General features: G+C 27.4%; 1 protein-coding gene across 3 annotated transcripts in view; it reads right to left on the bottom strand.

The window, feature by feature from the left end:
• The window catches only part of LOC142334209 (tubulin polyglutamylase ttll-4-like), a 153,513-nt gene that overhangs the window by 50,249 nt on the left and 90,687 nt on the right, over positions 1-12,577 (bottom strand). For 2 of the 3 annotated variants that reach the window (XM_075382043.1, XM_075382044.1), the window contains exon 18: positions 6,680-6,819. In XM_075382043.1, coding sequence (XP_075238158.1) covers positions 6,680-6,819 — 140 coding nt within the window. Of the gene's footprint in view, positions 1-4,946; positions 6,149-6,679; positions 6,820-12,577 lie in introns of those variants that run through there. The other variant, XM_075382042.1, reaches the window with a different exon arrangement.

Consider the following 12,577-nt stretch of genomic DNA (forward strand, 5'->3'; position numbering starts at 1 on the left):
TGGAAGGTGGGACCAGAGACACATGCCAAGATCAAACCTTGCCAATCTGGATGACCATTGTATAATCTTAATTCACCTTTATATTTTACTAACCGTAATTTATAAAACTGAACGTTGCCTACTGTAGATTTTCTCCTCTAAGATAACCTTTCTGCTTAACATCAATAAGTAATGATAATACACTGAAAACTAAATGAGAGCTGAACTTCAATTAATGCAATCCAAGTTTCTGCTGTAGGGCACAAATTTTATAGTCACTAATTTTGTGAAATATTAAAATTTTAGAGTTGGGAGAATGAGAGGTGGTATTGTGTACTGTTTCCAGACTATACTTGTAGTAACTGTACACTTGATGGTATTGTCAGGATGCTGGAGGTCATTACTCCCAAACACTCAAATTAGTGATAAATTGGCACTGAATGTACGCACATGTTCAAACTATGAAGACAATTGTATAACCTTGTGTTATGATTTGGCTGTAGATGATCATCACACTTTCTAATACCAGGATGGCCACACAATTTTAAGAACAGGTCGGCATAAAATCTTGTGTGAAACCTGGTAAATTAACCAATGTGTTTTAATCGTTTAAAGAATATACATTCAACTTGAATACAGGGTTTTGAATGGCATGCCTATTTCAAGGCTGGCAGAATGTCACATGACAATGATGATCTTTCTGGGTGACCATCCACAGGAACTCATTCATGAGGACTGTTGCTTAACAATGCATATGTGCAATATGGGGTGTGTGTAATTGGTATAAGGACCAGCCAAGAAATTTAAAGTGAAAATTTAAATATGCATCTTGTTGCTGTAGTTTGTCCCTCGACTATTGTCTCTTGATCAAAAGCAGCAGCATGCTCATACATATGAACTTCATGACATGGCTAACAATGACTCTAATTTCATCAATAAGGTTATAGCCAGATAAGAAAGCTGGGTTTACAACAATGATATAGAGACAAAACAAGTCGTTACAATGGAAGAGCCTGCAGTCACGAAAACCAAAAAAGGTGCAATAGATCAGAAGCATAACAAAATGAATGGTTGTTATATTCTTTGATATCAAACATTGTTCACAGAGATTTTATTCCTTCTTAAGGAGACTATTTTGAGGAGATGGTGGACAATTACTAAAAAAAGATAACCAAATTAATTTCGGTAGTATGGAAAAGCTACATTCAGCCACCATTTTGATTGTTGGTTATTTCTTTTTTTGGCGACTGAATGTGTGATCATGTTTCCAGGATGAACATGTGTTTCTAGTTAAATTTACACAGTGAAAGAGTTGATTATATGATATATTTTTTATATGAATTAAATAAGATTTGACCTATGATCTATTCAGCTTGTAGTTTGTACAGCTACTAAACTGTTGATGATGTCAAGGGGATTTCCCACAGCATAGCAGACAATCAGCAAGCAGCATTTTAACTATATAATAGCCAATCAGAGAGCAGCACTAGATTTAGAGGTGATTCTAGAATAAAGTCGCATATTATGCAGTCTTTTACAGACAAATTCACTTATTTCACACTCTTTTGCAAGCATCATTTTTCACGTTAATAATTTCATATAAAGCCGCAAAATACAGTAAAATTTATCGATCAAACAGCTTCTACATCACAAATCATAATTTATTAAATGTATTTTATTATAACATACTATAGATTGTCTACGATGTCAGGGGATTCCCCGCAGCAGCTGTCAATCATTCATTAAATGAAATAATAATTAGTTTTATATATATATATTGGTTTAGATAGATAGATATTATAATAGCTCTGATCTTTGATCTCTACTGTAAATTACAGTTTTTTTACGCATGTGCAGTAGCATATTAATCGATGTATGTTATGAACAAATAAAATATAAATATTAGTATGGTATTTTCACTGATTTTAAGCTAATTATCAATATAAATATGGGTTTTTTTAACACTAAAAAATTATGGGAAACAATTTATAAAATGGAATCGTAATAAAGAATCAAAACAATTAATTGAATTTTATAATAAAAAAGCCAAGGTGCAGATTCTCATCTTGGTTTTTTTATAGAGTTAAAGATGACAATAAAGATGAAATAACTAAAATTATTACCCATACATATATTTAAAGAAATTATTACTTGATATCGCTTTGTGGTAATCAGAAGAGTTTTACGATAAATGTTATGATATAATAGAAGATTATTTCATCAAAGATTTTAAGGTATATCAGTAGTATAATATGTTTACATTCAAAAACTATTTTTATTGTTGGTAATTTTTTTTTTTGGGTGTTGAGCCTCACCATATGTTTCTGCAGGTTTTTTCATTGCATTCAATAAAGCTTCAATCTATATTTTGCCCACATTAAAGAATGAAAAAAAAAAAAAACAACAACTGGCTGGGTTTCGAACCAGTTGGCTACGGGATGCGGCTGTCTTAATCTGTTTGGCTACACCAGCTACAAGACATATCTGGTGTGAAAATTTTACATAAGTTACATGCAATCTTTTATAGGCAGTGAATGTAAAGCAATACCATATGATAATTACAATTCTTTACCTTATTATATTAGATGTGTTTTCATGTTGTTTTAAGTACTCGGACCAAGTAAGCAGAAAAGAGTGTTTATTTTTGTTTCTACCGATAAAAATCTTTTTAAAAAAGTCATTGTGGAAAAAATAAAACTTTTTGTTATTTCAACTAGATCTTATTTTTTTTTCAATCATAATGCAATTATGTGATAATGTTATAAATCAACATTTAATACATTATCTAAATATGTAAAATTTAATATGGAACATCAATATCCTTATATATGAATATAAAGATCTTTAGTTTGATTAATTTCATTAAAATATGATTGTGTAAGATCATTAAATCTAAATAAAAAAAACTTTATTTTTATTCAAATACATTACTGGTTACAGTGGATCAATGTTAAAATGTTAAGTACAGTCTAATTAATATCAATTAGAATCTGTAAACAATAAAGTATCTGGTATTAATAATGTTATGTCGTCACAAAATTTGTTTTTTAATGTCTATTATTTTGACTTTTCTGTGATTTTTAGAGATTATATTTCTATATTTATCTGTATCTATTGATCTGTATTTATTAATTTTTTTTTTTAAATGTACCATTATATATATAACATATATATATATATATTATTATATATAAAATGTACCTTTTCCTTTTATATAACTATGTGATACGGTATAATTTGAATGAAAACGATTAAATTGTACAACTAAAAATGATATATGCTTTACTATAATACTGTCGTACAGAATACATAAATTTTTACGATATCTATGATATATATACTACATATATGTAAAGGAATTTGATTTAATGTTAATAAATTGCAAACAATAATACTGTTATCATTTGGATTTTTATCTATGACCAATTTAAAATCATTATTTTGTTTTATATGAAAAAATAATTGATATTTTGACGAATAAATATCAATCATATCTATATTGATTGCTGTCTTTGCAAATAATGAAATATCATTGGAATTTTTACCATCATTTAAATAAACTGCTTGTAAATGTTTTATATTACAATACATACGTAAAATTCTGTCTAGTAGCGGTTTGTAATCTTTATCTTTATCAGATTAATTAGAAATAAAAATATATTTTGTCGATATTTCGGAAAAAGCAATTTTAGAAATTTGCTTACAAATTCCAGTCAATAAATGCTTTATTACAACAGGCACCGTACCGTTTTCCATTTGGTGTTTAATATGCAACATCACAGTTTCAAGATCTAAACCTAATATACGTTTAAATATAAAGATGTCATAATTCGTAATTGCTTCTTACATATACTTATTGTTTTGTTATTTACACATTCTTTATATAAATCTTCAATGATAGGTATTATCTGGTTAGAACTGTAAATTTCTTTATACAAATGCAGATATGAATATAATTGTTTGCATTTGATTTATGTTAAACATAAACAAACTTCTTTTTAAAAGAGGATTTCTTTTGTTTTCTAAATTTTATTTTCAATACACCCATTCATAAGCAATATATTTAACCCTGCGTATTTATATTGCGAATTACATATAGTTAATTTGGACAATTTTTCCGTATGTTCAATATATTTTCTATTTAAAGTTTTATTTTTACTATTAAATCTATAAACAATACTGTTTACAGTTTCGTGTAATTCTGAATATAACAATGTAAGACTTTCAGATATATTGTTTGTAGAATCATCATATTTTTCTAAAATATCTGCAATCTGTAAACATGAGATCATTTTAATGTAATTACTGTTATAATAAATTATAAAATTGTTTTTAAACTATTGACGAAGTTTGTAAATAATTTATTTTTATATACAGTTGAAATACAATAAAATAGTACATATTAAACGATGAATGATAAATATTTTTTACATATACCCGTACTGCATATACTACAACAAGAATGGAATGCAACATAAGTCCACAGATTGATGAAAATTATACATTTCAAGTGACATTACCTAAATACTATAATGTAAAAAATAAGTTAAATGAATACATCTTTTTTTACAAAATAGTAAACAAACAGAATTAAATGCAACAAGTTTATTTTTACTATTACCATCAACAATATTTTCAAAGGAAAAATGATTCTTTAACTGAATCCATAATCCTGACCGCGGCTTCTTTCATCAGCTGGAATTCCAGCCGATGAGATAACTTGATTTTTCATCATAAACAGCAATCTTTAAAGAATCAAAAGAATTGAATTTTATAATAAAAAAGCCGAGGGGAGAATCTGCACCTCAGCTATTTATGAGGTTAAAGGTGATAATAATGATGAATTAACTATAATTATTACTGGTACATATGTTTGTAAGAAATTATTACTTGATATCGCTTTGTAGTTATCAAAAGTTATGATATAATAGAAGATTATTTCATCAAAAATTTACGGGATATAAAGATGATAATGCTCAGTTGCAATCGAAATTGCTAGAGCTCGAAAATATCGCTGAAAAATTACACGATGAAAATGACAAAATTATGTGCTACATCAAAATTTAAATCATATAATGCAAAACAGGCAATTAAACATTAAAGTAAAGAAACTTAAAACTATGGCCACACCATATTTGTCCACATTTTCTGCTCTTGATGAAAGTGATAATTGTCTTGTAACTTTAGATAAACATGAACCTGATGATGAATATAAATACTATGCTATCTGTACACAATATAAATATTTAACACAAATGATAAATAAATTAAAAGAAAGATATCCCAATAATGAAACTGTCTATCGAAAAATAAAAGATCCAAATAGTACAACATTTTTTCAATTTTATTCATAAAGATCTTAAATTTAAAAGAAAATCTAAACATTTTAATATATCGGATACTGATGAATTAAAACAAAATGTTTCATAAAACAAACAAAAAATACAATTACTTAATTGAAAAAAAAAAATTATTTATACTAAACACGGTTGAACCCAACCCATGAGAATTACGTTCAGTTTCATCTTTGTGTTTCTTTGAGTGTTTCACTTTCAATCCACGATACGCATTTGTATTTTGATATTACCATTTGCGCGATTCTCATACCTTTTTGTACCATAAAATCTTTACCACTTATATTAACAAGAATGACTTTTATTTCACCACGATAATCAGCTCAATTATGCCTGGTGAACTGGTGACGTATGCCGTTTTTTAAATTTTTCAGCAATGATATAGTAATATCGGTTGATGGATGTGACTTTTAGTTCACCTACTTCCAAAATTACATTGATTGTTGAAAATAAATCTAAACCTGCGCTTTGTTCGGTAGCATATTTTGAAAAATCAACAAAATTATTCAATTTCTTAATTTTAACTACGTTAGACATTTAAAAAAAAATATCTATATTAAAAAGTTAACAATGTAAATCTAACACACTTTGTTTTATGAAGTACTTTTAATTTTGTCATTTCATTTTTGTGAATCATTTCTGCAACAGTAGATTTAATTTCATTTTCTACATATGTCCTGATGGCAGCTTTCAAGAGATCTTCTGTAATGCGATGTAATAAAGAAACAAATGAATTAATTGAATTTTTATAATAATAAAGCCGACACATGTAATGCTGTATATGACGTGAATGCATGTAATATAAATGATGCAACCTAAAAACAATAAAGAAATTAACTAAATAATATTAATTATGAAATCCAAAAGTGAATAAATATCAAAAAAAAAGATTATGATGCACATGAAAGGGGAATCTATATCCCTTTCTCTAGGAGGATTATCATTCTTTAAATGTACTGCATTTTGGATTTTAATGAAAGAAATTACCAATAACAGCATCTAGAGCATACTGTATCTTTCCAAAAATGGGCTTTGTTGTTTAATATTTATAAATATTTAACAGACACAAAAATTATTTCACTATAAAATTGTTTGCTATTTCTTATTTTTTAAACTATTTACTAATTAAAAATTTGAAATTTTATTTTAATAACAAATAAAATACAAATAATGTAATTTAAGAATTTCCTTATTATTTATTTTATTACTTTATATCTCCTTTTATCATACTCCCATTTTTATTATTTTAAGATTTGAATTCAATTATTACGCTAATTCTTTGTTCCTTTTGGACTGTTGACCAGTTTTAAGTAGACAAATAAATAAATAAATAAAAAAATTCTTACCTTGGTTTATTTGGTTGGTATGTATTGATGCCCTCCGCCATTCTTCCTTCGTCTTCGTCGGTTTCCTCCACCCCTTCCTCCTCTTCCTCCTGACCCTCTTGAGCCTGAACTGGAGGTGGACATGTATGGTTCATTGAGACCTAAAATTATTTAGTAGCTTTAGTAAAAAAAAAATTCTATGTAGAGAACAGATTATCTGTGCATAATACATATACCTAGACTTTAAAATATTTAATTTAACCTACATTATATTTATTTACATATGATTATGATTATAGTAACATCAGGAACATTCCACTGAAGCTTCTGAAAACTGAAGATAATATGTCAATAGCCCAAATGATAAGATTAACAACAATATCTACATCCTAGTATTTTTAAGTAACATCTTTATTCTAGGTTCCCATAGATTAAAAAGAAAAAAAACATGCTGGAAACAATATGTATAAAACTCGCTGAAAATAATCAGATTTTTAGACACCAACACAAAATTCTAAAATTAGAAATAAATTAATAATAATATAAATTCAAAATTTATATCAGTAAGATATACAAATCATCATACTAACTCAATTATCAAAAGATGTACCTTAACTTACAGAAAAATTAATTATATAAGCAGTTAATGCAGATCAGAATCTAGCAAAGTAGTTTATAAAAGAAGCACATTTGTTTCAATGGTATTTAAGATAGATCAAAGAAGTAGATATATTTATGTGAAAACTTCAAAGGGGTGGACATGTACACATTACATGTTAAGTAATAATTAGCTTTTCAATAACATTTTTTGTACCTAAATGAATGAATGTAACAAATAAAAAAGTAATTAATTTATTAAAAAAAAGAAAGTATAATGAAACATTCGCGAATCATATTATAAACAATAATAAACCCACACACACCTTTGTGATTACATTATCCCTAGAACAGTTCAAGTTGCCACTGGCAGAAGAAATTATTAACAATCTTTCATTTGACTAGTGTGTTATTTTGTTATTCTAAGCATCATAAATAATTAATTATATTGTTAACACAGTAGAATTACGAAGGGATTTCTATTGAAGTAGTTTTACTAAAAATGTTTATTTTATTAACAAATGTTAATTTATAATAATACTAGGATGCATATATATTATAAAGTATATAAATTACTATCAGACTTTAATTATTATAGTAATGTAACCATTTAACAAGAAAGAGATGTTTTTATCAACAATTATGTTGATAAAAACATCCCTTGCCTTTTACATGTACCTAATGTGGTGTTACTGGGTTTTTTAAATCTTCTCAGCTTAAATATGTATCTGTGAAATGAATTTTTACTTGAATATTTAAAATCATTGTTTTCTTTCACAATAAAAAAAAAAATCTATGCTTATAAAGAAACAGAGTTTGTTTTGGTTATCTTAAGAACTACTTAGGTAATATGAAAATTTCTTGCACTATTTTGAAGCTTACTTCCTGGAGAGTCATAAGCTATAGTGTAATCGTCCTGTGTATTCATCCCTTTTGAATTATTTTAAGTTAATTAGATGTCTTGAAAAATATAGAAATAAAACATAAAATCTGATTGTGAGATTATTTTAGAATCTACCAAATTTTGAAATCTAATTTAATGAGGGAAAAAGTGGTATAAAAATTATGATTAATAAATTTGGAAAAATTTTTTATTTCTGTAACCTTCATGGACAACCTCCTTTCAAATTTACTGTCACAAAAGATTAATAAGTCCATGGCATTAAAAATTCTATTTTACAAAATGCAATCAGATGCAGAAAAAAATATTCAGAATTACGTAACAGTGCCCAAGAATTTCAGGTCCTGCTACCCTTTACCCTTCCAAATTGTCTTAACTGTTGGAATATTTGAGCTATCCTTTACCAAAATATATTATGTACAAAGTAAATTTATGATCATAGAGGAGAAGAGTCTCATTTCTTATACTGTAAAACTGTTCAATCTCCTAGCTTTATTAGCCAATTTGAAATATAATGATAACCAAACCATTTTTATTTATTTATTTATTTTTTTTGAAAATGTAACCTAGCAAAAGAAAAAGTACATAATAGTATCAAGAGTTTCAAGCTTCCTTGTTTCCCACAATTCTGTAAACCCAGGTCCTCCAAAATAACAAAAATTGTGATAATTAAAAGTGCTTTTACAGAATGTGGTCTACTTTAGAAAAAAAAGTTATAACTTGTCACCAAGCTTTTATATAAATCAATTAAAACTGTGATATTATAAATTTTTTTTTAATAAGTCAATTTAAAGCGATGGTCTCCGAGAGGTTCAAATTTCCTACTTTCCTAAAAACTTCAAGTGTAGCCTAAATCTTTTTTCCATTTGGTCTCATTAAATTTTTCTGTTAAATGATATTAACTGGTTCTTCGAATGGTGATAGTACATGAACACCACCCCAGGATATAAGTTAGTACTCCTGTAATTATAAATAAAACAAGCAAAAATAATAAACTTCACATTACCAATCTAAATAAATCTTATTCTGGACATACAGTAGTAAAATCACAAACTTAACCGTAAAGTGAAAAATCTTTCTTAATGTTACTTTTAAAAACTTTTGCCATCCTGTAAAATTGCTTTGCTACTATTTGTTTTTAAATTAAAAATTACCACAATAAAGATACAACACATCTGCTACAAAATTCACATAAATGAATCAGATAAAAGTATTTGCCTTATGATAAGGCAAATATTCTTCAGGCCAAGAATATTGAAGAAAATTTAGTTTAAAAAATTGTTATAATAAAATAAACAATGAAAATAAAGGGATGTAATGTATAGATAGATGTCAGTGGTCTAAGCATTTATTAATATGTTCCTATACATCTTCATCAAGAAGCAAGTTTCAATTTGGTCAGAATATTACGTCTTCATCAACCAGTTAAAAAAAAGTTGAATGTGTTGCATTTATATGAAATCTTGAAAGTAATAATTTAAAGTTCCAGTTATTGATAAAAATTTACAAAGGAAATTCAATCAATGATCATTATATAAGGTTTTTCTACATTTTTAAATGGAACGTTTTCTAAGCAAAAAATTCTCTATGTAAACAATTGAAAGTGATTTAAATTTTTCCTTCACCATTAATGGTTAGTGTTGGATTTTGAGATATGGATATGGAGAAGATGGAAAAAAATAACATAGATGAATAAAGTGAGCAATGAGGAAGTAATAACAAATAGGATTACAGAAGAAAAATCACAAAATAAAAGGGAACTGGTCAGAGGAAGTGGAACCTTGCCAACTCCATTGGAAGGATCAGTAGAAGGAGAAAGGAAGTGTGGAAGAAGGATGAAGGTAATAGATGAGGTGAAAACTGAAAACAAGCAGATGAAAGAGAAGGCTTAGGAAGGAATGTATAGAGACAGTAGCGGCTTAAGGGATCTGCCACCAGGTAAAACACCAAAAGGTGAGACTAGATTTTTTACTGTAATGAAGTATAACCTAATACCAATCTATTAAACAAACAGCTATACAGAGCAAAAAATATGAATTTTTCTTTATATTTTAATTGTATTAATTAGGTACTGAATTAAGGTTAATAATTGTAATTTGGTTCTAACTTCAATATGTTGAAAATCTAAAGAACTGAAAAAAATATTATTTTTAAATTGTAGTTATTTAAAAACTTGGTTTATTAAAGTTTTACACAAGAGAATGAATGTACGTATGTACGAATGCAAGAGAAAAAATTGTATGTGACTAAGGATGTAAATTACATGTTTGAAATCAATGGATAAACATAAATTAATCATGACAGTAGCAGATATTCAGCAGTATATTATTGAACATGTAATTGATACTTTATTTCTGATCCAATTCCATGAGATAAAGTATTAACTATTTTAATATTACTTATACTCAATACCGTGAATTCTTTTTTCCTGTTTAGCCTCCGATAACTACCGTTTAGATAATTCTTCAGAGGATGAATGAGGATGATATGTATGAGTGTAAATGAAGTGTAGTCTTGTACAATCTCAGTTCGACCATTCCTGAGATGTGTGGTTAATTGAAACCCAACCACCAAAGAACACCGGTATCCACGATCTAGTATTCAAATCCATGTAAAAATAACTGGCTTTACTAGGACTTGAACCCTGTAACTCTCAACTTCCAAATCAGCTGATTTGGGAAGATGCGTTAACCAATAGCCCAACCCGGTGGGTTCAATACCGTGAATTCACCAGATAAATATGAATCTTCATAATAAATTGCCACAAAAATAACTTGGCTTGTTTTTTCGCATAAACAATAAAAAAAAATTGAAATTTATCTTTAATAAATTATGCTCCGATTCAACACTGCTTATATAAACTGTAAACTTTATAATAAAAGGATATAATGATGGAATATTTCAATTAAAGGAGGTTATCGAAATAGGGGAAAAGTTGTTGGATTCAGAATGTTTCTAAATGTACATACAGTGAAACTTCCCTTAATGAACTTTTCTTAATACTGGACATGGATTGGATTTCTTAGTTATTCCAGTCTTTTTATACATATATTAAATAAAATTACAATGAATTTAGAAATTATTATAATTAATAATTACACACACACACAGCCCACAATATGTTCTATTACTTTTAAATAGTTATATGCACACACAAATACAAATATACATATCTATATATGAATTTTACATTAACTTACAACTGAAGTACACATCCATATACATAAAGTATATATAACACATATACAGGTGTGTCATGAAGTTCTCCTGGGACCTTCATAACCTATTCTACTCGTGAAACTGGAAGAAGTTTATATAAGCATATATCCTAAAAAACTTTATGAGTTATGGAAATATTTCGTTTGGATTTAAACTATGTTGAAATCCAGGGACAGAATTAGTGATTTCTTATGTTTTTTGACCTGAAAAATCAAATAAAATAGGTCCCAGAATTGTATCTGCGTAGTTTTTGAGAAATCTGGAGTGAAAACCAATAATTTGGGGTAAAAAACCCTGTTTTTTGTTTGACGTATGTAACTTTGTTAAACGAAAACACCTAAAACTTCTTAACAAAACTGGTTGAGAATTTAATTCTGAAGGCAAAATGGTGTTAAGATAAGTTGAATAAAACTTAACAAAAAACCCTGGAAATTACACAATTGTAAAATAAAAATTACTTAGATAATAATTTTTTTTTATTAATGACAGAAATACAATAAATTATTTGAAAAATGATTATTCAAAGTAGCAATAAAATAACAACAGCTGATTAATAATGGACAATATTGTGTTAGTGTTTAAATCATTCTGTAGGGTACATTAAATATATGTGTTTATTACCCATTTAATAATGTTATTGTATGTGAAATATTTGATGCGGTAAAAAACAAGGTTTTTACCAATTTACAGGTTTTCCCCCAGATTTCTCAAAAGCTACAGCAGTTAAGATTCTTGAACCTATTTTATTTGATTTTTCAGGTCACAATCTTAAGAAATCACTAATTCTGCCCTTTAATTAACATTCTAAAAATGTTGGTATGACCTCAATCACCAGAGTAACTGAAATAAGAGCGAAATCTTTCATTAGCTGTAACTTGCAAACAAAGTATTTTAGAACATATGTTTTATATGAACTTTTTTTCAATTACTTTCATGAGTAGAATTGGTTATGAAAGTCCCAGAACTTTGTGATACACCTATGTGTATATATATATATATAAAATGAAATTCAAAAATTGAATTTTTTTAACTGTAATTTATGGAAAACTCAAACAATAAAAGTGTAAAGCTTCAATTACATCAAAACAAAGAAGCTGTTCTTTCAATCTGTCTTAACTAAAAGTATGATAGGGCCAGAACATTGTGGATGTGCCAAGTTTATATTCATCTTATTCTTTGTGCAGATGCCCGAATACACGAGT

Source organism: Lycorma delicatula, chromosome 1 (assembly GCF_047948215.1).
Source record: "Lycorma delicatula isolate Av1 chromosome 1, ASM4794821v1, whole genome shotgun sequence".
NCBI lineage: Eukaryota > Metazoa > Arthropoda > Insecta > Hemiptera > Fulgoridae > Lycorma > Lycorma delicatula.